The 24,838-nt window shown below is 49.8% G+C and overlaps 1 protein-coding gene across 1 annotated transcript; it reads left to right on the top strand.

The window, feature by feature from the left end:
• Positions 1-15,644: 15,644 nt before the first annotated feature.
• On the top strand, positions 15,645-24,105 carry KIF12 (kinesin family member 12). Its single transcript, XM_021672177.2, has 19 exons — positions 15,645-16,177; positions 16,263-16,328; positions 16,419-16,497; positions 17,046-17,173; positions 17,284-17,359; positions 17,732-17,866; positions 18,037-18,172; positions 18,984-19,075; positions 19,259-19,415; positions 20,447-20,565; positions 20,652-20,756; positions 21,319-21,421; positions 21,503-21,593; positions 21,800-21,886; positions 22,282-22,372; positions 22,446-22,550; positions 23,123-23,223; positions 23,314-23,432; positions 23,763-24,105. The coding sequence occupies exons 1-19, from the start codon at positions 16,047-16,049 to the stop codon at positions 23,900-23,902; spliced, it is 2,061 nt and encodes a 686-aa protein (XP_021527852.2). The 5' UTR covers positions 15,645-16,046; the 3' UTR covers positions 23,903-24,105.
• The last annotated feature ends 733 nt before the right edge of the window (positions 24,106-24,838 follow it).

Genomic DNA, 24,838 nt, shown 5'->3' on the forward strand with positions numbered 1-24,838 from the left:
AACTGGGAGGCTCCCACCCTCGGGTTAGTAGGGAGGAATTGGTTCAATCCTGTATTTGCTGCTGCCTCTCCATGAGCCCTTCCAAAGCTGCCTTAGCATTCTGAATCTGGTTTTCCTCATCAATACAATAGAACTGATCACCCTCTCTGAGGCTGTTGTGAGAATTAAATGACAGATATGTGAGCTTTGCAAACCGTGACATGCAATGCACACAGAAGAGTTGGTGGTCGGGTCGGACAGTTCACCTTGCATTCGAGGTCATGAAAAGACTGAATTCTAGCATCTGGTCCCAACTTCACCTCTTAGATAGATCACAGCATTTCTGAAAATCTCATTGTCCCCAACTGCAATATCAAGATCGTTGTTCCTACCTCAAAAGGTTATCATTAGAATCCAATTTATTCAAACAACACGTATGGAACACCTACTACGTACATGGTTCACAGTATTCTAGACATCTGTACAGCCAGGTCCCCTTTCCTTCTTTGACTTCAAAGAATTCTTTCCAGAGGACTGAAGATAAGACAAGGACATACTCATGAAAGCAGACAAAGGACAAAGGAGGTTCAGAAAGGTTCTAGTTTTCAGACTTGGTCCCTGTCATTGGGTTGATGGGTGAGGTCTTGGTTCAGTCTTTTGCTGTCTCTATGAATTTGGGCAGGTTACTTAGCCTCTTCAAGCCTCAGTTTCCCCATCAATAAAGGAGAGAGGTTATATTGTCAACCAAAAATACAATTCTAAGCCCCCCACCCTCCAACCAGCTGGACTCCCTCCTCTTGGTCAAGGCACTCCAAAGTTAACTTGAAAGACTGGTTCAGGCCACGATGGGAAACAGAGGTCAGACATGCCTCAGTATGCCCTCCTCCCTTTTGGGCTTCAGGAAAAGCCGACTCCCACTTAACATCAACACAGACCTAAAGTCTGATCAGAAACACTTACAATTTATTCTTTCTGAAGCCTGCTACCCAGAGGCTTCACCTGCATGATAACACTTTGGTCTTCACAACCTTTTATCATAACCCAGACATTCCTTTCTAGTGCTAATAACTCTTTCAACCAATTACCAATCAGATATTTTTTTACTCTACCTATAACCTGGGAGCCCCCCACCTGCACCCTGCTTAAAGTTGTCTCGCCTTTCTGGACTGAACAAAGTCTGTCTTAAATGTATCTGATTGATGCCTCATGTCTCCCTAAAATGTATAAAACTAAGCTACGGCCGGGCACAGTGGCTCATGCTTGTAATCCCGGCACTTTGGGAGGCCGAGGCAGGTGGATCACCTGAAGTCAGTTCATGACCAGGCTGGGCAACATGGTAAAACCCTGTCTCTACTGGAAAATACAAAAATTAGCCAGGTGTGGTGGTGGACACCTGTAGTCCCACCTACTCAGGAGGCTGAGTCAGTAGAATTGCTTGAACCTGGGAGGCGGAGGTTGCAGTGAGCCGAGATCATGCCACTGCACTCCAGCCAGGACAGAGTGAGACTCCATCTCAAAACAAAACCAAAAACAAACTAAGGTGCACCCAACCACCTTGGGCACATGTTCTCAGGGCCTCCTGAGTGAGGGCCTGTATCATGGGCCATGGTCACGCCTATTTGGCTCAGAATAAATCTCTTCAAATATTTTACAGAGTTTGATTCTTTTTGTCAATAATATTATACCACAGAAGTTTGTTGCTATGATTTAAATTGTATCAATTGCTACAGGGTGCTTAGCTCAGTCTTTGATCCATTGCGTGTATCATAATGTTTGCTGCTATTAGGAGTAGCCACAAATAGTATGCAGTCATCATTCGAGTAGTAGTAAAGTGGTTGTAGTATAAATACTAAGAGAAGTAACAGTACAACAGTAGGAATACTGGTGGTAGCATAGAAAGAAGTACTATGTTTTAGTCCATTTTCATACTGCTACAAAGATACTACCTGCGACTGGGTAATTTATAAACAAAAGAGGTTTAATTGACTCACAGTTCTGCGTGGCTGGAGAGGACTTGGGAAACTTACCATCATGTGGAAGGCGAAAGGGAAGCAAGTACCATCTTCACAAGACAGCAGGAGAGAGAGACAGCGAGCAAAGGGGAGCTGCCACACTTTAAAACCATCAGATCTCACGAGAACTCGCTCACTATCACGAGAACAGCATGAGGGAACCGCCCCCATCATCCAATCAACTCCCACCACGTCCTTCCCGCGACACGTGGGGATTACAATTCAAGATGAGATGTGGGTGGGGACACAGTAGAGGCAGTAGAAGCAATAGTCGTAGAAGTCCTGGCTGTGGTGGTCACAGCAAGAAGTGCTAGCAGTAATAGTAGAAGCATTGGCAGAGTCGTAGCAAAGGACTAGAAGGACCAGTGGGAGACAGTGGCAGCAATACTAGTAGAAGTCACGGTAGTAGTACCTAAGTGGGCATATGTGCCAAGGGAGGGAGGCAGGACTAAGAGAATCCAGCCCCACTTTAATTCTGGGGAGAAAAGAGAGGGTCTAGTTTATGAGAATTGGAAAAGAGAGGGGTCTAGGTAGATGAGAGGCTAGGACTCTGTCTTGGGATTGATGAGAGTCTCCTCTGGGGTTGTGGGGGACTCTGTCTCCCCCCAGGGAGGCAGAGGCAGCATTTGCTCTCAGAAATCCCAGATCCGTGGAGCAAGCAGGGTCTTTGACACCTCTAGCCCACACTCCTCCCCATGTACCTATGCATGCGACACTGAGGCTCTGGGGGCATGTTGCAGGGTTCCCTTGGGAAACAAAGCAGGGAATGGTGACTGCAGCTCTGGAGATGGGCTTTCCGCTGCTCCAGAGGGACCAGCTTTGAGGACTTGGCTGCCGGACTTGTGTGGAAGTCCCAGCTCCACGTTCCAGCTCCTCAGCTGCCAGGGGAGCAAGTCAGCAGCCGGGGCTGGCACCCATCCAGCCCTGGGAACTCAGTGTCCTCCTTGCAGATAAAGCGGGTGGGGCTTCCCAGGAAAAGCCTGAAGGAGGGAGCATCCCCACATTCTGCTCATCCAGAAGAGGGAGAGGAAATCAGTTTTTATCCAGGACTGTTCCCCAGTCTTCTGTCCTCTGAAGGCTTGGAATATGACCACCTCTCCCCCAATTCTTCCCAGCCTCCCACCTCACTAAACAACATTTCACCCTTCTACTTGTCCCACCTCTGCTGTTCCCTTTTGCCTGAAATGCTTCCCTTCTTCTCTTTCTGCCCACCCCCATTCCTGCCCATCTTTTCAATATCTTTTCAATGCCACCTCTTCCAGGAAGCTCTCCTGGACTCTCCATCCCTTGCTCTCTGGTCCTCTCCTGGGCTCCCATGACATTCAGTTCCAGCTGCTGCTGTTGTTGTTTAGTTTAATGAACATGACCTGAAAACCTATTCAGTTTATCAGATTATCTTGCCCCTGTCCTCAGAGAGCTTAGAGTTCTATGAGGCAGACAGATGTTGATACCTTCTCTCCACCACCAAATGGGTAAGATAATGGGGCTGGTTGGTGCAGGAGGCTCCAGGTCCTCAGAGGAAGGTTCCTAGCCCCAATCCAGGAGGGCTTCTTGGAAGAGGACACATCTGTGTTCACAATCAAACAACACAGTGGGTCATCAGCACCTGGGTGGAAAAACCTAGGAGGGAGAAAAGGTCTAAAAGAATCCCAAGGGCCCCTCAGGCAGAGCTTGTAGGCAGCTCTACTCTATTTGGCTCATGATTTCTCAGTGAATTCCAAGCTAGAAATGAATAGAGAGATTCCAGGAACCTCAGTGAAATGGCTCATCAGAAAGTTTGGTCCCAAGAGAAGGGTGGACAGAGTAGAAAGACACACACAATCCTCAAAATAACCACAGGGGCCAGGCACAGTGGCTCGCGCCTGTAATCTCAGTACTTTGGGAGGCTAAGGTGGGCGGATCACTTGAGCCCAGGAGTTCCAGACTAGCCTGGGCAAGATGGCAAAACCCCGTTTCTAAAAAAAAAAAAAAAAAATTAGCTGGGCATGGTGGCACACACCTATAGTCCCAGCTACTTGGGGAGGCTGAGGTAGGAGAATCACTTGAGTCCAGGAGGTTGAGGCTGTAGTAGGCCGTGATTGCACCACTGCACTTCAGCCTGGGCAAAAGACCAAGACCCTATCTCAAAAAAAAAGAAAAATACCCACAGGACCCAGGAAATTACTCTGTCAGAAGCTATCCCGATACATATGCTGGATTAATGACTTGGACATCAAGAAAAGCGAAAAGCCAAGGTTGTCAACCCTGGCTGTGAATTAGAATCACCTGGGGTGCTTAAAAAGTACAGATGCCCCGACCCCACCTCAATTAATGAGACTCTCTGTGGCTGGGGTCTAGGGTATCCAGGTGATTCTGATGCCAGAGTAGAGACCCACTGGCTTAAAGCATCACTCAGGATCTCCCAGGTAAGAAGGCAGGGCAGTGTGCAAGATGGTATAGACACATGTTTCAACAGAGATAGTTAAACTAAGGCAAGTTGTCTGTTTAAAAGTTCGCCTTTGGCTGGGCTCAGTGCCTCACACCTGTAATCCCAGCACTTCGGGAGGCCGAGACAGGTAGATCACTTAAGGCCAGAAGTTCGAGACCAGCCTGGCCAACATGATGAAACCCTGTCTCTACTAAAAATAAAAAATTAACTGGGCATGATGGTGCATGCCTGTAATCTCAGCCACTCAGGAGGCTGAGGTAGGAGAATTGCCTGAACCCGGGAGGCGGAGGTTGCGGTGAGCAGAGATCTCACCATTACACTCCAGCCTGGGCAACAAGAGCGAAACTCCATCTCAAAAAAAAAAAAGTTCAACTTCAGTTATCTAAGAAGTTCAGCTTTGCAAAACTCCTCAAGGAAGCAGGGTGCAGAAAGGAGAGGATGGAATCTAGGGACCAGTGAGAGAAGATCCCCACTCTGCCACTTGCCTATCTGCCCAAAGTGGGTGCAGGACTTGGGACAAATTACTGAACATCTCTGAGCCCATTTCCTTATCTGTAAAATGAGGGCAATCATGGTGTCAGTCCCAGAATTTGACAGTTCATTAAAATGAAGTAAAAAAAAAGTGCCCACTGTGCAATAAATACTAATTCCCATCACTCTGACCCAGAAGGTTCCAGATACATGAGGCATCATTATGCAAGAGATGGACTTTAATGCCTCTTAACATTCTTACATAGCGACTTCTCATTTTTAGAGGAAAATTTCCAGTTCATAGGTAAGTCATTCATGGGTGAATGGTAGGCAGGCATTGACTCAGGAGAAAGCTATGTGTTCTCCTAGGAGAAGAGCTAGATCCTGGAAATGACAGGGAGTTTCAACAGCTGTGGAGGCCTTTGATTTCCCAACCACCCATAGAAGCTTGTCTTTACTATAAGACAAAACCTGGCTTTAGGACACTTCATTTCCTCTTGTTGGACCATCATCCCATCATCAAACAGACATTTAGAGGACGGGCCTCTGCATCGGGCCCCGTTCTGGGCAATGGGATGTGATCCTCATGCTCAAAAAGCTCCTCATTGGCTCACACCTGTAATCCTAGCACTTTGAGAGGCTGAGGCAGGTGGATCGCCTGAGGTCAAGAGTTCAAAACTAGCCTTACCAATATGGAGAAAACCTGTCTCTACTAAAAATACAAAAATTAGCCAGGCTTCATGGTGCATGCCTGTAATCCCAGCTACTTGGGAGGCTAAGGTAGGAGAATCGCTTGAACCCGAGAGGGGGAGGTAGCAGTGAGCCAAGATTGTGCCATTGCACTCCAGCCTGGGCAACAGAATGAGACTCTGTCTCAAAAAAAAAAAAAAAAAAAAAAAAAAAAAAACAATCTTTCTCATCTAGTGGAAAGCCTAATATTAGTATCCTCTGGGGTAGAGCGGGACCAGGCAGTTAGAGGAACGAGTGGCAGCCCAGGGGCACCAGTGGGCTACTGCAGCTCTCTCCATCTCTCCCTAGAGTCTCAGCTCTCCCGCCAGTGCAACTGCTACTCCAGCCTGTCCTGGCCTCCTTTCATTTTCCCACCTGTAAAGTGCTGTAGGAAGCCAGATAGAAGTGAGTTCAACGATCTCTGCATCGAGAATTTGGGGAAATGTAATGAGTCCTATGGCCTCCACTTGCGTTTTAATTAAAGATGACAGCAAGCTCTGTTGGGAAAAATTTCATAACAGGCCCTGGACCCTGCCTTTTCCTCTGCAGGGGGTACAAGTGGAGCAGTGACAGACGATTGTCATGCGATTCAAGGAGCACCTCCTTCCTCAAAGCCTTCTTTCTCATCTCAGCTCCGCCAGCACTGTGCCTGGCTGCCTGGCAGGGTGAGCCCCAGACCGGCTCCGCCTCTTCCCCCAAGACTTCAGTCTCTGTAGCTGAAAAATGGCTATAAGCCCTCCTGTGTAACGTGCTGCTGGAGTGCTGGAAGGAGCAGAGGGCGGTGACCCGGGGACTCACCTGGGCCTGGGAGAGCCTGGCCTCCATCCTCTGGGGATTTTAGATTCGCATCGGACGGTTTGGTCTGAGAGGCCAGCTTGGCCCAAGCGAGGAGAATGTCACCGTTTCTGGGCACATTTGAGAGCAGCTTTGTGACAGGAGCTGATGATCTCCATGATAAAGGAGTCCCTAAATGAATCCTCACATCATGGAGATGAGTGTTTTCTGTTATCCCCCATAGGCAGGGAGGGAAGAGAGAGGGAGGCCTGGGAGGGACACAGGGATGCGCCCAGCAGGCCTCTTCCCAGCCTCCCGGGCTCCTTTCCTTCCTTCCACCCGTGTTTGCTGAGCTCCGCGTGTGTGCTGGGTCCCGTGCTGGCTCACAGGCCTCAGGGAGGAAGCGGCCACAGTCCCTGCCAACCAGCAGCCAGGAAGAGAAGCCCAGTGTCATCCGCGCTGCAACGGAGGAGCCGGGCAGGCTGTGGGGACTCGGAGGCGGGCTCCGGCCTGACCTGGCGGGTAGCGGGTGACAGGGAAGGCGTTCTAGGGAAAGCCTGCAGGGCGAGGCCACCGCGGAGGACACCAGCCCTGAGAGAGAGGGAACCACCAGCACAAGCAGAGGATGGAAGCAAAGCTTTTGGGGATGGGAGCGCGGGAGGCAGAGGTGCAGGGTGATGGAGGCGACAGCCGGGGGCGTCAGCAGGAGCCAGAGCCCGAATGGCCTCGAGTCCCAGGCTGGGAGCTCAGACGCTTCAGAGGCCCGAGGGAGCCACGGCAGGGTTTTCCCAGGAAAGGATGGCCGGGCTAACTGGAGAAAAGTGGATTGAAGGGGATGCACCCGGGGGCAGGGGGTTGCGGGGACGGCCCCCTGATTGCTCGCGCTGCTTTCTTCACTCCCTTGGAGAGTGCATCTTGAGGGCCTGCTCGTCTCTCACCACGCATCAGCTGCTCAGCCCCTCCAGAGCTGGGCACTGGCTCAGGAGCGAGCTGCAAAGCGCAGGCCCGCACTCCACAAAGCTTCCTTTGTGAGGAGCCCCGGGCCGCGGGGTCGTGGTGCTCTGCCGCCCTCTAGCGAGGGCTGGGAAAACGCCCTGCGGGGCTCAACCGACTGCTAAGGGCACCCCGAAGGTCCCCGGAGGCCTTCCATCTGTCCTATCCTCAGTCGCGGCAGGGGAAGCGGAGACCCACTGCTCCCGAGGAAGGGGTGCAGTCTGCAGACAAAAAACAGGGTGAAGAGGAGGGGGGAACACAGAGGAACTCAGCCCCAGCTGTGGGAACCCGGAGCACCACGGTCAATGGGAGTGCCACCAGCTGCTGGGAGCCCAGCTTAGCAGCTTTAGTTTCCAGGAGTGAGTAAGCCCAGACTCCGAAGGATGGAAGCGTGGTAATAGTGAGGATGGTGGTGGTCACGGTAGAGATTTGATGAATGATGGCGCGGACGGGGTTTGCAGTCACTAAATGACTATGGTGCCTGCTGGTTAAGTAGGTATTGGTGGCGATGGTTGAATTTTGGTGATGGTGGTGATGGCGTTATGGTGATAGTGTTGGTAATGATGACAATGATGGAAGTGGAAATGGTGGCGGTGATGGAGGTGGCTAAACAGCTACTATGAACAGTCTCATATACGTCTTTTGTTTGTTTGTTTTTTAGACAGGGTCTCACTCTGTTGCCTAGGCTGGAGTGCAGTGGCACGATCTCGGCTCACTGCAGCCTCGATTTCTGGGCTCAAGCGATCCTCCCACCTCAGCCTCCTCGCCCAACTAACTTTTGTAATTTTTGTAGAGGTGGCGTTTCACCATGTTGCCCAGGCTAGTCTTGAACTCCTGGGCTTAAGGGATCCTCCTGCCTCAGCCTCCCAAAGTGCCGGGATTACAGGTGAGAGGTACCACCCAGTCTCGTATATGTCTTTTGTTGGATGTCTGCACTCTTTTAGGCAGAGACCTAAGTGCAATTGCTAGATCAAAGGATAGGGATACGTTTAGCTTTAGCAGATATTGCAAAATTGTTTTCTGGAAATGGTTCACTAACAGTATTGCCTGTCTTTTTAGTTGTATTTATTCTGGTATGTGTGTACTTGTATCTCATTATGGTTTTAATTTCATTTCCCTGGTGACTAATTACGTTGAGCAATTTTCCTATGTTTATTAGACACTTGGGTATCATCTTTTGTGAAATGTCAGCTCAAATCTTTTGGTCAGTCTGAAACTGAGTTATTAGTCTTTTTCTTACTGGCTCGTAGAAGTTCTGTATGTATTCTGGATAGAAGTCCTTTGTCAGATATATGTATTGCAAATAACTTCCCGGTCCGTGGTTTGCTTTTTTTACTCCCTCAAGTGCAATCTTCTGATGAACAGTTCTTCATTTCAATGTGGTCCAATACATCAATATTTTTATGGTTAGTGTTTTTTTGTGACTTGTTTCGGAAATCTTTGTCTGCTCCCAACTCATGAAGATGTTATCCAGATTTTCTTCTAAATTTAGATCTATCATTATTAATTTTAAATGAATATTGTGAATGGTGTAAAGTATGAGATCAAGGATTTTTTTTCTTTCCCTACATGGACATCCAACTAATCCAGCTCAATTTACTGAAAAGAACAACATTCTCCCAACTGAGGGCGGTGCTTCCTTTGTCATAAATCAGGTGACGCATATGGGTGGATGTGTTCCTGGAGGCCGTTTGGTTCCATTCGCCTGTCTTGGCACCAACACCACGCTGTCTTGATTATTGTTTTACATTAAGTCTTGGGGTCTGATAGTAAGCCCTCCAACTTTGCTCTTCGCCATTATTGTCTTGGCTGTTGTAGTCTTTTGCATGTTCATATAAATTTTAGAATTAGCTTGTCAATTTTCATTTTTAAAAATCCCTGCTCGGATATTGATTGGGATTGCACTGAATCTACATGTGTCAGTTTGCAGAAGAGTAACATCTTCACAATGCTGTATCTTTTAATTCATAAACATAGTAATTCTCTCATTTTATTTAGGTCTTCCTAAATATCAGCAATGTTTTGCTATTTTTGACATTTTATTTCAAATGCCTTTTATTAAATATAAGACATTGTGTTTTTTGATGCTGCTCTAAATGTTAAAATTGTAGTTTCCAGTTGTGTATTATATATGTAATTAACAAGCAATATATAATATATGCATACTGACATTGTATCAGAGACTTTGGAGATTCTTAAGAATTTTCTATACACACATATATTTGTGTATGTATGTATACTGTGAAAATGACAGTCTTCTTAATTCTTTTTTTCCAGTGCTACATATATCCATTGTTTCTTTTTCCTGCCTTACTATACTAGGATGATGGTAAGAGAAGAGGAATTTATTTTTATTATTAAATATGATGTTACCTGTGGGCTTCTTTTTTGGTAAAGAACCTTTATTCAATTAAGAAATTTCCATTGTATTTCTAGCTTGTTGAAAGCTTTTATTTTTATCATGAGCAAGTGTTAAATTTCACCAAATGTCTTTTCTGTATTTATTGAGATGATCATTTGATTTTCTCCTTTATTCTGTCAATGTGTTGAATTACACTGATTGACTTTCAAATGTTCAAGCAACTTTCGAGTTACTGGACTAACTCCACATGTATTATGCATTTTCTACATTGCTGAGTTTGACTGGCCGATAAGTATTTGGGATCTTAACAATTGTGCTCATGAGAGATAATGGCCTGCAGTTTTTTTTTTTTTTTTCTTATTATTATGTCATTGTAAGGATCAGATATCAGGGTTAGGCTGGCCTCATTTTTTGAAAAATGAATTTGGAAATTCTTCCTCTGGCTCTTTTGCTGACATTTTGTCTAAGATTCATTTCATTACTTCCTGAAGTGTTTGGAAGATTCCCCAGTGAAGCCATCTTCTAGGCTAAGAGTTTCCTTTGTGGGGAGGTTTTTAATTACAAATTCAACTTGTTTAACAGATATAAAACTATTCAGATATCCTACCCTTTTCTCTTATCCATTTTAGGAAATTGAGATTTCTGAGTGATTTGTTCATGAATTCACAAACATGGTCAAGTTCAAATTTATTGACATAAAGTTACTCATCATATCCTCTTATTTTTTTTTAAAATATCTATATGATCTGGAGTAAAGTCTCTTTTTATTTCTGATATTTGTACTTGGAATTTTCTCTTTTTATTTTCTTTATTAGTTTGCTAAGCATTTATACAAGTTATTGATCTTATCAAAGAAACAAGTTTTGGGCCGGGCACGGTGTCTCACGCTTGTAACCCCAGCACTTTGGGAGGCTGAGGCGGGTGGATCACGAGGTCAAGAGATTGATTGAGACCATCCTGGTCAACATGGTGAAACCCCGTCTCTACTAAAAATACAAAAAATTAGCTGGGCATGGTGGCGCGTGCCTGTAATCCCAGCTACTCAGGAGGCTGAGGCAGGAGAATTGCCTGAACCCAGGAGGCGGAGGTTGCGGTGAGCCGAGATCGCGCCATTGCACTCCAGCCTGGGTAACAAGAGCGAAACTCCGTCTCAAAAAAAAAAAAAAAAGGAAACAAGTCTTGGCTATTGCATGTCAGCTATGGGTTTCACTGGTCTCTGCTATTAGCTGCACAATTTCTTTCCCTTTTTGTTTGGGTTTAATGTGCTATTCTTTTTCTGGTTTCCTGAGATGGAACTTCAAGGACTGAGTTTTCAATTTTTTTTTCTTTTTCAATATAAGCAGAGCTTATACATTTCTTCTCAGTGTCACTTAACTCCATAAATCACCTCTGGATCAAATAATAAATCATGATGATGATTAGAAAATATTTTGAAATTAACATGAGGGAAGTAAATCACCTCCAGTTGATAATCGCTACAAGATTACAAGGTGGTTTACTTCCCTCATTGTTAATTTCAAAATATTTTCTATTAATTTCAAAATATTTTCTAATCATCATCATGATTTATTATTTGATCCAGCGGTCATTTAGAAGTGTTTTTGTTGGGTTTCCAATTATTTGGCAGTGGGTTGGGTGGATTTTCTATTTATCTTTCCGTTACTAATTCTAGGTTAATTCTTCTATGGTCAGAGAACATACTTAACATTTTCAATCACTTGAAATTGTTGAGGCTGACTTTACAGCCCAATATCTATTTTGGAAAATATTTCATGTACATTTGAAGATAACGTGTATTCTGCAATTATTGGGTATAGTGTTTTGTATATGTCATTTACATCAAGTTGGGTAACAGTGTTGTTCAAATCTTTTATATTTTTACTGAATTTTTACCTGTTGTTCTTCAATTACTGAGAGACTTAAGATTCACATCTATGGTGGTGAATTTGTCTATTCCTTCTGGTGGTTCTGTTATTAGATGAATACAATTTAAGATTACTGCATCTTCCTGTTGAATCACGTAATATAATAAAATGCTTCTCACGATCTCTATTGATACTTCTTGCATTGGAGTCCATTTTGTCTGACGTTTATACAGCTGTACTGCTTTCTTGAACTCCCGACCTCGGGTGATCCGCCCGCCTTGGCCTCCAAAGTGCTTGGATTACAAGCGTGAGCCACCACGCCCAGCCAGCTATATTGCTTTCTTTTGGTTAGGGCTTGTGTGATATAACTTTTTCTATTCTTTCATTTTCAATGTATTTATTTTCTTAAAATTGGAGTGCACGTTCATTTTTTCAACATAGAAACATTTTGTTTTTTGTATCCAGTCTGACAATCTCTGTCTTTTAGTTGAACTGTTTAGCCCATGTACAATTAATATACTTGCTGATACAATTGAGTTTAATTCTATCTTGTTATTTGTTTCTTATTGTTCCATTTGTTCTTTGTGACTTTTTTTTTTTTTTTTTTTTTTTTTTTTGAGATGCAGTCTTACTCTGTCACTCAGGCTTGAGTGCAGTGTGATGATCATGGCTCACTGCAGCCTTGACCTGGGCTCAGACGATTCTCTTCCCTCAGCCTCCCAAGTAGATGGGACTACAGGCATGTGCCATCATGCTAAGTTAATGTTTGTATTTTTTGTAGAAATGAGATTTTGCCATGTTTCCCAGGCTGGTTTGAACGCCTGGGCTCAAGCAATCTAGCTGCCTCAGCCTCCCAAAATGCTAGGATTACAGGCGTGAGCCACCACATCTAGCATCTTTGTGACTTTATATCTCATTTTTTTTTTTGTCTTCTTTTGAATCAATCAAGTAGTTTTGATTCATTTTTCTCTATTACCTTCTTGGTTTTAACTCTTATTTTGATAATAGTTACCTTAAAGATGTCACTATACATCCCTGACCTACTACAGTCTACCTTGAGTTACTACTTTTATCACTTCCCAAACAATTGAAGAACCAGTGCTACAATTCTATGGTTTAACTCCATTAACTCCTCTTATCCTTTATACTAATGTCTGTTTGCTTCTATATATATTATAATGGCAGCAAAACATTAGCATTACTTTCTTTTAAACAGTCAAAATGATTTTATATACATCCAGTATTTATTCTTTCTGGTGCTCTTTATTTTTTCCTTTAGTTCTATCTCATTGAACATTTAAAAAGTTTCCTTTAGTATTTCTTGTAGTGATTATCCACTGGAGTTGAATTTCTCAGTTTCTATTTGTTCAAAAATATCTTTTTTACCTACATTTGTGAAGGATACTTTTGCTGGGCATATAATTCCAGGTTGATTTTTGTTTTCTAATCTCAGCACTTTAAAGATGCGATGCCTATTGTCTGTTGGCATCCATAGTTTCTCTTCAAAAGTAATTGTCAGTCTTCTTATTGCTACTTTGAAGGTTACGTATTTTTCCCTAGGGCTGCTTTTATGGTTTCTTCTTTGTCTTTGGTTTTCAGCAGTTTAAGATGTGCTAGATATTTCTTTATGTTTATCCCTAAAGCGACCTACAAGGTTGCACATAACCAAGCTCCTATTATCCTTACAATTTTTGTCTCCCATTCTTCCCTTGCTAACTGTGTTCCAAGCACCCTGGCCTTCTTCCATTCCTTGAACACACACTGGTCATGCTCCACCTCAGGACCTTTGCACTGGACATTTCTTCTGCCTGGGATAATCTTCCCCCAAATAGCTGCAAGACTAACTCATGTTCCTCCTTGAAGTCTTTCCTCAAAAGTCACCTTCTCAATGAGGTATTCCAGGACTATACTATGTAAACGACAGCCTGTTCCCCATCGCCAACACCAACTGATATGATTTCCATAGCACTTTTCAGCTTTTAAGTTATTTATATGTTTATTTTTATTATCTGTCTTTTCCACTTCACTAGAGGGTAAGCTCCACAGGGGCAGGAATTTTTATGTTTTGTTCACTAATGTATGCATCTCGAGTGCCTAGAAACTTGCCTGACAACTAGAGAAGACTAAATAAAAATTTGCTCATGACTGTTCAATTTAAGGGTAGCAGACATTTGCACTCACTGTTAGAGAACAGAACCAGGACTTTGCTCCTGCATTTGTGATTCAGAGGAAATCACATCATGTACACATTCTGATCCAGGTTGGGAAGCCTGGTGCACAAGTCCCCACTGACCAGCTTGCAACATATCCTCTTCTGCACTTTAATCAAAATCCCTTCGAGGCTGAGCACAGTGGCTCACACCTGTAAACCCAGCACTTTGGGAGGCTGAGGTGGGTGGATCACCCGAGGTCACAAGTTTGAGACCAGCCTGGCCAACATGGCGAAACCCCATCTATACGAAAAATACAAACATTAGCTGGGCATGGTGGTGAGCACCTGTAATCCTAGCTACTCAGGAGGCTGAGGCAGGAGAATCACTTGAACCCCAAAGATAGAAGTTACAGTGAGTCGGGATCATGCCACTGCATTCCAGCCTGGGTGATGAGAGAGAAACTCCATCTCAAAAAAAAAAAAAAAAAATCCCTTCAGTGTGGCTCATGTCAGTCTAGTCTGAGGAGGGACAGCAATCTGATTAAACCAATGCACACGATGATGCAAGTGACTGATAGTCTTTAACAATTTCAGGGGCTTTTAAAGGAGCACCTTGTTCATTTACTGGGTTTACACCTGACAAAAGCAACTTGCCATAGCAAACAGCACAGGATGTACAGCTCATAGTTCAGGGTTTAAACTCTCAGTTCTGCCATTTGTTGCCTTTCTCCTTAGACAACCTCTCCTGCCTACCACTGTTTTGCTCTGTTTTTTCCTCCGAAAAACAGGGACAGAAATTTTTGTCTTATGCACCTCAAGGACTCAAAAAATATAACAGGTTAAGGAACTTCAGAGTTAAAAGGGACCTTAGAGGTCATCTGGGAATTTTTATTTTTGTTTTTAGGCAATTCTTTACAACCTTCACTTTCAATGACACTCTCATGGAAATCTCAGAACAACCATGTCAAATAGGAGAGAGGTCATTCATCCCTTTTTACAGGAATGAGGCAAGTTCAGAGAGGCCAAGGCTCTGTGGCAACTTAGTGGCAGAGCTGGGGGCAGTGGTTCTTTGTTCTACAGAACTTTTCCTGTGGCCCCTGCCAGAGGCTCCTATAAGTGGCTCTTTCTTACACATCTCCATCACCTGGGGAGCTCAAGCTCACTGCCATCCAAGACAGCCCATTCTCCAGCAGGGTGGCTTTGATAGCTGGCTGTCATTTGTGGTGGTACAGAATGGGTTACATTGAGAAGAAGTGATTTTTAGGGCTTTCACCCTAATGTGTGTTTGGGGGGCAGAGAGTTTGCAGAAATATTTAGAGAACATACAGAGACAGCAGAATGACAATAATAATAACAAGGCCAATCTGATGGTGTCACATCCCTGTTTGCAACCCTTCAGTGGCTTCCTGGTTCCCTAAGAGTGAGTCCAGACTCCTTCATGTGCCCGCCATAAGCTGGGTCCAGCCTCAAACTACCTCTCCATGCACACTCATCTCGCCACCCTACCCTGGACATCCTGACTCCTGTTTGCTTTGCCTGGAATACCCTCACCTCCTCCCCACCCCCACTGGCTCCTACAGGTCTCTGTACTCCCCGTAAAGGCCCTACACACTTACCCATCTCCCCAGTCAGACTGTGAGCTGGGAAGGGGCAGGGGCTGCATGGGGTTCCTCTGCCCTGGTGCCCAGCATGGAGACCAGCACAGAATAAGTGATTGCCACATCCTTGCACATTTGCAGATGTCTCTGCAGCTCTCATAAGCCAGACCAGGAAAGGGTTAAACAATCATGCTGGTCTAGGATTAACTTTGGCATTAGAGAGGGAGGTGCCCAGGATTTTACCAGATGCTTGGAAACCTGTTCTCAGCTCAGCTAAGAGACTCCATCCAGCCAGGTCGTCCCTAGAGCTGACCTGTGCTGCTCCGTGGGCCCTGAGCTGAGCTGCTGGGGGTGGGAGTGGGGGGTATGTGGAGAGAGTAGAAAAAGCTTGGTCCTGGGTGGGCTAGCTCTGTGGCCTTGGTTGTGTCCTTCCTATCTGCTTAGTTATCCCCATCTGGGCACAAAGGAGGCCGGTCTGGGTGGTCCCACGCATCCCTCTTGTGAGGACTGGACAAGAGCAAGGGATCCTCAGACTCCAGAACCCCCTAGCTAGGGGTCCCCTAGCTTGGGAGAGACTTTCTCCACCGCAGGGGTGAGGAAGGGTAAATCTTTAACAAGCTAGCCCTGGGCAGGCTGGAGCCTTTCCGGATGGATGACTGCCTGGGGTGGGGGATGGGGTGGGAATGCAAGATGTGTGTGGACAGTCCCAATGTTGCGGAAAAGGGAGGGTATTGGGGAGGGAAAGAAAAGATACGCGGGCGGAGCTAACTCCGTGTGCAGAGCAAGACATGGAGGAACGCGGGTCACCCGACGGGTAAGCAGATCTTCAGAGAGGTTCGTTCGGGGAGCCCTGAACAGCCGCTAGGTGCAGGTATGGTAACTCGCATTGCTGTCCACAGGGACCCCGCGCGGAGCCTGGAGCAGGGACCAGAGGGGCCGGAAACGCCTATCCAGGTGGTGCTCAGGTGGGTACAGGTTGGCTAGGAGGCACCTGGGCAAGGCAGGGATCGATGAAAACATCAGGATGTACCATGTGCCCTTCCGTCGGACCCCAGGGTACGTCCCATGAGCGCGGCCGAGCTGCGTCGAGGGCAGCAGAGCGTGCTGCACTGCTCAGGGACCCGGACTCTACAGGTGAGGAGCCCCTCTCTCTATCTCCACAACTAAAAATCCCGGGGACGCCAGGTCCCTTCCCCCAGGCAACTTTGCCCTAGGCCCCGCCCTCCCCCGGAGTGTTTCGTCCCCAGGTGCCCCACCCTCCCCAGAGTACCCCTTTCTTCTAGGATGCCCAGCCCTCCGCCAGGGTGCGCCGCGCCAACCCCTCCTAGTGCCCCGCCGCTTCTGAGTGTCTGCCCACCCAGGGTGCCCGCCCTCCCCCAGAATGCCCCGCCACTCCAGGGTGTCTTGCCCTCCCCAGAATGCCCAGACCTTTCTGAGTGTCCATCCACCCAGGGTGCCTACCCACCCACTGAGTGCCACACGCGAGCGCCCTACCCTGCTCCAGGGTGCCCCCCCCACGGTGCCCCGCCCCCCCCCACGGTGCCCCGCCCCTCCACGGTGCCCCGCCCCTCCACGGTGCCCTACCCTCCTCCAGGGTGCCCCTCCCTCCTTGAGGTTGCCCCGCCCCCTCCACGGTGCTCCACTCTCCTCCAGAGTGTCCCGCTCCTCCTCCCACCATCCAGGTGAGCCCCCCAGGCGGGGGTCCCGAAGTGGCGTTCCGCTTCGGTGCGGTGCTAGACGGGGCTCGCACGCAGGAGGACGTGTTCCGGGCGTGCGGCGTGCGGCGCCTGGGCGAACTGGCTCTGCGTGGGTGAGTGAAGTCTCGCCTCCACTCCGCGCCCGGCCTGGCTGGGCCCCAACAAACCCCCAGTCCCCACCCCGGACCGCCGCCAGGGTCCAGCCACGCCCTTGCGCCCGCAGCTTCTCCTGCACTGTCTTCACCTTTGGCCAGACGGGCTCCGGGAAGACCTACACCCTGACTGGACCCCCTCCCCAGGTGGGCGATCGCCGGCGGAGACCCCGCGGGGCCGAGCTGGGTGGGCTGGAAGCCCCGGGGAGCCGCAGGAGGTGCAGACCCCCAGAGGGAAGGGGCTGGGACGATGCAACCTGACCCATTTATTTGCAGACAAGGACGCTGAGGACCAGAGAGAAGGGACTTGCCCAATTTGGAGCATTTGGGCTTCAACTTTGGCCCCTTCCTAGCCCTCAGTTTCCTCATCTGTAAAATGGAAGTGACAGTACCGACTATGAATTAAATGAGCCATTGAGTGGGAATTGGCGCGTTTCCCGGCGCACATTATCACACATGCCTTACAGAGGCTAGTCATTACTCTGGCGATGACGATGGCTCAGCTGGTTTTGCCCCCAGGGGGAGGGGGTGCCAGTACCCCCCAGCCTGGCTGGCATCATGCAGAGGACCTTCGCCTGGCTGTTAGACCGTGTGCAGCGCCTGGGTGCCCCTGTCACTCTTCGCGCCTCTTATCTGGAGATCTACAACGAGCAGGTAAGGGAATGAGAGGAATAGAAAAACAGCCCAGGAGGAAACGGACTGCTTCTTTCCAGGGAGCCTGGGTCAAAGGGCAGAAGGGGCGGTAGGGACCATTGTCAGTAAGATCTGGGGGTTGGTGGACTCAGAGAGATCCCCTTCCCTCTCCCTCCTCCCTCCCCTCCCAGGTTCGGGACTTGCTGAGCCTGGGGTCTCCCCGGCCCCTCCCTGTTCGCTGGAACAAAACTCGGGGATTCTATGTGGAGCAGCTGCGGGTGGTGGAATTTGGGAGTCTGGAGGCCCTGATGGAACTTTTGCAAATGGGTGTGTGCTGACAGCGGGGAGTTTTGCGGGTGGGGGTGCCCATTTCTCAGCTGTTCACTGAGCGTGGACTTGGGGCCCAGGTTGCGGCTGCGATTTCAGAAATGACTCCTGGGGGAGGTGGGGAAGGATCATAAACCACAATTCAAAGGCATGACCCAAGGGTACCCACTCCTCCCACTGCCACCAAGGCCTGCTGATTCTGCCTTCCAAACTCCTTTCAGGCCCTCTCCTCTCCAGTTCAAGACCTTGGCCGCAGCCAGGCCTCGTTCTCGCTCTCTGGTGGTCTCTGCACCTCAAGGCTCTCCCCTGCCTATCCATTCTCTTCTGTGCTGCAAACCCCATCTCTCTTTGCCTCTGGACCCTCCACCCTTCCAGGGCCCCCAGGATGAAGGTCACACCTCTTAGCCTATCCTAAAGGCCCTTCTCTTTCAGCCTCATTCTTTTTTTTTTAAATCAAGTATTTATTGGGCATCCCTCCTTTGGCGGGCACTGGAGCTGCGGACTGTGGATTCTGGCCCCAGCACTGTGCCACACCTCAGCAGAGCTCACTGCCTCAGTTTCTCCCCCTCCTTTCACGAAGCAGTGGGAGAGACGTTTATAAAATGCAAATCTGAGTGTCATTCTGCTCAGTTTTCTCTATCCTCCATCCACCCATCTCTGCTAGAGCTGGACCCAACATCATTCCCAGAACAAAACCCACTTTGTTTGCATGCAGCTGACCCCTCCGCCAGGATTCCTTTGCTCCTTTTTCTTTATTGGTGATGACCTGTTCTTCCTACCAGGTGCAGCTCCTAATGGTTTTCCCTTCCAGGTCTCAGCCGTCGAAGGAGCTCAGCACACACCCTGAACCAGGCCTCCAGCCGAAGCCATGCCCTGCTCACCCTGTACATCAGCCACCAAGCTGTGAGTGCCCCAGCCTGGGAAAGTGCTCACCCAGGGCCACCCAGCAAGGGTCTTTGTCTGGACATACAAGCCAACTTGGGCACGCATGGGGGGTAATAGTGGAAACCCTTGGCCCTGTAACCAACGTTGTGGCTTTGATGGGGATGTTCCCTCCCTAGTCTGCATGAAGCCCTGATTCCTCAGGCCCAGCAGATGCCTCCTGTGGAGCCTGGGGAGCCCCCTGTTGGTGGGAAGCTGTGCTTTGTGGACCTGGCAGGCAGTGAGAAGGTAGCGGCCACAGGATCCCGTGGGGAGCTGATGCTGGAGGCCAACAGCATCAACCGAAGCCTGCTGGCCCTGGGTGAGACCCGGGGGCCGCCAGTGTGATTTTCTGTCTCTCCTCTGTGCCTAGCTCACGGCTGTCCACAGCGGGGATACCAGAGGAGTTGTAGTACATAGAAGAGGGTTAAAGAACTGCAATCCAGGCCAGGCATGGCGGCTCATGCCTGTAATCCTAGCACTTGGGAGGCTGAGGCGGGCAGATCACCTGCGGTCAGGAGTTTGAGACCAGCCTGGCCAACATGGTGAAACCCTTCTCTACTAAAAATACTAAAGAAAAAAAAATTAGCTGGGTGTGGTGGCAGGCGCCTGTAATCCCAGCCTATCTGGGAGGCTGAGGCAGGAGAATTGCTTGAACTTGGGTGGCAGAGGAAGGTTGCAGTGAGCCGAGATAGCGCCATTGCACTCCAGCCTAGGCAACAAAAGTGAGACTCCGTCCCATAAAAAAAGGGTGCTGTGATCCAGGAACCAGAGGCCTCATTCTGGCCCCAGCTCTGCTGTTGACTTCGCCCTTCGTAAAACACTGATTATGAATCTACAAACTCTCAGGGTGTATAAAGTTACATGCTAATTTGGGAAACAGAACCACTCAACTGCAGAGGATGAACCCTCAGAGACATTTGGCGTGTCCCTTGTCCAGTTGGGAAGACTGAGGCCCAGGAAGGGGAAGGGACTAGACCTTTCTCCCCCTCCTCACCCCAGGGTACCGGACCTGGAGATCCTCAGGGGCTAGGCCCTCAGCAGTCCTCTGTGGCACGTGTGGGAGATGCCCACGAAACTCTGTGTTCAGTCCATTTGTTACAAGTTTCCTGCTGAGTGTCTGAGTACCAGACCCTTTGCTGGGAGTTGAGGGTCAGGGTGTACAGGGCCTTCTCTGCCCTGGAAGAACCCCAGTCTGGTGGTGGAGACCAATCTTACAGAGTCATGAAATCGTGTGGAAAGATGGGTTTTTAGGGCAACACAGGCCTGGATGGAGAGCCCAGCTGTGCGGCGTCCCAGCCTGATGGCCCTGGGCAAGCAATGTAACCTTCCCGACTCTTGCTCCCTCCCCAGGTCACTGCATCTCCCTGCTGCTGGACCCACAGAGGAAGCAGAGCCACATCCCTTTCCGGGACAGCAAGCTCACCAAGTTGCTGGCGGACTCACTGGGAGGGCGTGGGGTCACCCTCATGGTACTTAAGCGGAGCCTGGCAGGGAGGGTTGGGTCTTGAGGAAGGGGCCCCCGGAGAGGAGCACTCAGGGGGAGTGCATCCCCCAGGTGGCCTGCGTGTCCCCCTCAGCCCAGTGCCTTCCTGAGACTCTCAGCACCCTGCGATATGCAAGCCGAGCTCAGCGGGTCACCACCCGCCCACAGGCCCCCAAGGTGAGTACAGGCAGGCACAGGCCGAGGCACAGGTGTGGAGATGCTAGGGGATCCAGCAGTAGCTGGAGCCTGAGTCTCTTGCTTGAAGTCTTGGACTGGGTCAAAGTTGGGATTAGGGTTGGAATCCTGGAAATGGTGTCATGGTTGTGTAGGGTGAGGTCAGGGTCACGCCAGGGTGAGGACAGGTCTAGGGCTGGAGTCTAAGTTGAGATATGATTCAGAGTCTAACCAGGGTCCCAGTTGGGATCATGGTTAAGTGGGAGTTGATTTGGGGCCTAACGTAGGGTCTTGTTTGGAGTCATTATCTGGCCCAGGGTTTGAACAGAACTGAGTTTGGGACTGAACTTAGAGCTGAGTCCAGCTCAGAGTGGGGCCCTCCAGGACAGTGCAGTTAGGACAAGGTGCCCCCTCCAGGTGGTTGCAGGCTTGTGCCAAGAGGCAAGGCTGATGAGTGAAGCATGGGCTGGATGTTAGGCCCCAGTTTCTTCCCACACCCGGAAGTCCTTGTGCAGTGCACAACTTGTACAACCATAAAGGTGGCTCTGGGCCTCTTTCCCTACAGTCTTCTGTGGCAAAGCATCCCCAGCGTTTGGAGACGGAGATGCTGCAGCTCCAGGAGGAGAACCGTTGCCTGCAGTTCCAGCTGGACCAATTGGACAGCAAGGGTACGGGCTCCCTGGAGGCAGGGTAGGATGGGGATCGGGTCTGGGGTTCCTGTGCATCCACCACCTCCTGCTTCCCTGCAGCCTCAGGGCTCAGTGGCACCCGGGTACCCTGGGCCCAGCGGAACCTGTACAGGATGCTACGGGAGTTCATGCTGGAGAATGAGAGGCTCAGGTAGGGCCCAGCTCACAGCCAGAGGGACGCTGCCCACAGCCCTCACTACTAGGCCACTTCTGCCAAGCTGCCTCCTCTCCCTGTCTCTGGCTCCCCTATGTCCGCACCTGCTTCCTGGGCTGGTGCTATACTGTAATGAGGAGGAGCTGACTGATGCCCCCACCAGCCCTACCGCCTACCCCTTCCTGGCTCGTGCTCTCTCCCAGGAAAGAAAAGAGCCAGCTGCAGAGTAGCCGAGACCTGGCCCGGAATGAGCAGCGCGTCCTGGCCCAGCAGGTCCATGAACTGGAGAAGTAAGCAGAGCCACCAGCCTGGAGCCAGGCCTCCAGACGGGGGGCAGCTGGGAGAAGGCATGGCTGAATGAAATGGTTGAGGCTGGCCTCTAGATTCAGACCAACTAGGTTCAGTTTCCAGCTCTGCCGCCTACTAGCTGTATCACCTGGGGCAAGTCACTTAACTTCTCACTGCCTGGGGTTCCTCTTCTGTCAAACGGGGGTCATTGTTGTGCCTACTTTACAGGCTCCTTTTAAAGATCGGAGAGAATGAGTTAACATGTTCTCAAGGTCCCCTTGAGAACGGGACCTGGTACCTGGTACAGGGTCCAGGAATATTTTTTGGGAAGGGGATCTGAAGGCCAGCCTGGCGGTAGGGTTGGGAGCTGCGGCATAGACCCTATTGTTCTTTCTAGGCGCCTCCTCTCTGCCTGCTACCGTCGCCAGCCAGGCCCTGGCCTGGCCCCATCATGTCCCTGCTTGATGGCCCCAGCTCCCCCTTGCCATGTGAGTCTCACTGCCCAGCCCAGAGGGGTGACAAGTAGGGACATCATGAAGCCTCTGATGCACACTTTTGCAGGCACTGCCACCCCTCTGCTCCTGCCCCTGCTGCCATGTCTGCCCGCTGTGTCAAGTGCCCCTGGCCCACTGGGCCTGCCTGCCAAGGGAGCGCCACCTGTCCCAGGTAGGAAAGGCCAAGGTGGGAGGGAGGGAAGGCTGGGAGAAGTGGAGACCTTTATCTAGAAGTCATCAATCCAGAGACCCAGGGATTCCAGGGCTCCAGGCTGGATCATGGAGTGAATGGCTGGCTTAGTGCTTCCTCTGCCTGGGTTTGAAATAGCTGTTAGCCTCACCTTCCCTTCTCCCCACCCTGCCCTCTTTTAGGAATTCATTCTATCATTCATGTATTCATTCACTCACCTACCATTTACATATTTACCGAATCGTGCATGCACTCACTCCTTCAGTAACTCCCCAAGATTCTCGCTTTGTGCCAGCCTCTCTTCTGGGCTCTGAGGATTTAGAAATAGACCAGCACTGTTCCTGCTCTCAGGAGGCTTCTAGTCCCAGGAGAGGACATTAGAAGAACACCTGCTACACGCAGAAGGCAGCAACCAAGACTTCACCCATTTATGCCATGCTGACATTCTTGGTACTCTGTGGGGTAGGCATGGCCGGGAATCATGTCTAGCACCAGGTAAGTGGGACGCAGGCAGAACTGAGGTCACCCAGCGTGGGCTCTGGTCTCTCCTACAGGTGTTGGGCCCTGAGGCCTCAGGTGGCAGGCCCCCATCTGCCCGGCCCCCACCCTGGGCACCCCCATGCAGCCCTGGCTCTGCCAAGTGCCCAAGAGAGAGGTGGGTCCCTCCTTGGGGTGCTGGGGCTGGAGGGGGGTGGTCTGGGGAACTCAAAGACGCACCTCCCATCTCCCACTCACCCTGGCCCAGGAGTCACAGTGACTGGACTCAGAGCCGAGTCCTGGCAGAGATGGTGACAGAGGAGGAGGTGGTACCTTCTGCCCCGCCCCTGCCTGTGAGGCCCCCGAGCACATCACCAGGGCTGAGAGGTGAAGAAGGGAGAGAGGGAGGGGCGCTACTGTTCTCTGTGATCTTGACGCAGAACCCACCCTCCCCAGGCCTCAGTCCTATCTCTGAAATGGGGTGGGTGTCAAGAGGTGGTTTCTAAGATCTTTCTACTTCCCAAACTTGGAATTCTCTTTTTAGGACCACCTGCATGCCCAGATGTATGTTGGAGCCCGTGGTGTGTGGGGGTGGGGTGGGGGAAGGGTGGAGGGTACCTACTCCCTGAGGCTTCTGCAGAGGATATTGGCACCCAGATGGACCTGGGTGAGGAAGGGCCCCGGGGAGGGCAGGCCTTCAGTCTCACTGCTCCTTAGGTGGGGCTGGGGTCCCAAACCTGGCCCAGAGACTGGAGGCCCTCAGAGACCAGATTGGCAGTTCCCTGAGACGTGGCCGCAGCCAGCCACCCTGCAGCGAGGGTGTACGGAGCCCAAGCCAAGTCCTCCCTCCCCGCTGAAGGCCAAGTGGGAACCCAGGAGACTGCTGTGTGACCTCAGACCAGGCTCTACGCTCTTGGACTTCAGTCTCCCGATCTGCTGAATGGAGACAGCAGCTGCTGTTCCACCTGCAGCTGGACTGGGGCAGGGACTAAGGGTGCTATTTAGGGGAGCAGGGGGATTCAGGATGAAATATATGAATAAAGAGAGGCATCAGCTCCAAGTCTGGTCGGTTCTATCCTCTGGGGTCGTCAGTCACTTCCTCATGGGGAATTAGAGACAGGAAGGGCTAGAACTCTTGGCACAGGTGTGTGTCCCCTTCTGGTCTGGAATAGCCCAAGCTCCCATCTCCTTTCATGTATTATACAAGTTTTGATTAAGCAACTACTACATGCCATTGGGTAGGGCAGGGGGAAATTGAATGACAAGCGTCTCCATGAAGGAGGCAGGAGGGAAAGTGATTTGGCCTGGAGCACTGGGAGATGGGCGGGTAAGGGGCTCACTCACTCTGTGTCACCATGGGTCCTGGTGCTGGTGGGGATGAGGAGGACTGGCTTCTTGTGCCACAGATCTGTGCTGGGACTCTGGGCAAGCCTTGTCCCCTCTCTGGACCACTCTCTGGTTTTCAGTCAATTAAGTAGGGGACACGGCTTCCTGTCCCACTGAGTTCTAGTGAGGGTCAAGGCTGTGAGCAATATCTGATTCATGTCATAAGTGCCCAGTAAAATCCTGTATTAATCTATTCTCAGCACTGCTGTAAAGAACCACCTGAGACTGGGTAATTTATGAGGAAAAGAGGTTTGACTCACAGCTCTGCAGGCTGTACAGGAAGCATGGCTGGGAGGCCTCAAACTTACAGTCATGGCAGAAGGCGAAGGGGAATCAGGCACATCTTACCATGGAGGAGCAGGAGAGAGAGAGAATGAAGGGGGAGGTGCTACACACTTTCAAACCAC

Source organism: Aotus nancymaae, unplaced genomic scaffold (genome assembly GCF_030222135.1).
Source record: "Aotus nancymaae isolate 86718 unplaced genomic scaffold, 86718_ANA_hifiasm-v0.15.2.pri h1tg000003l, whole genome shotgun sequence".
Lineage (NCBI taxonomy): Eukaryota > Metazoa > Chordata > Mammalia > Primates > Aotidae > Aotus > Aotus nancymaae.

Coding starts and splice junctions, on each gene's coding strand:
- KIF12 (XM_021672177.2), top strand. CDS start 16,047: ATGCAAGATGTGTGTGGACAGTCCCAATGTTGCGGAAAAGGGAGGGTA. Junction 19,076..19,258: donor TGTACATCAGCCACCAAGCT/GTGAGTGCCCCA, acceptor CTGATTCCTCAG/GCCCAGCAGATGCCTCCTGT. Junction 20,566..20,651: donor GGCGTGGGGTCACCCTCATG/GTACTTAAGCGG, acceptor TGCATCCCCCAG/GTGGCCTGCGTGTCCCCCTC.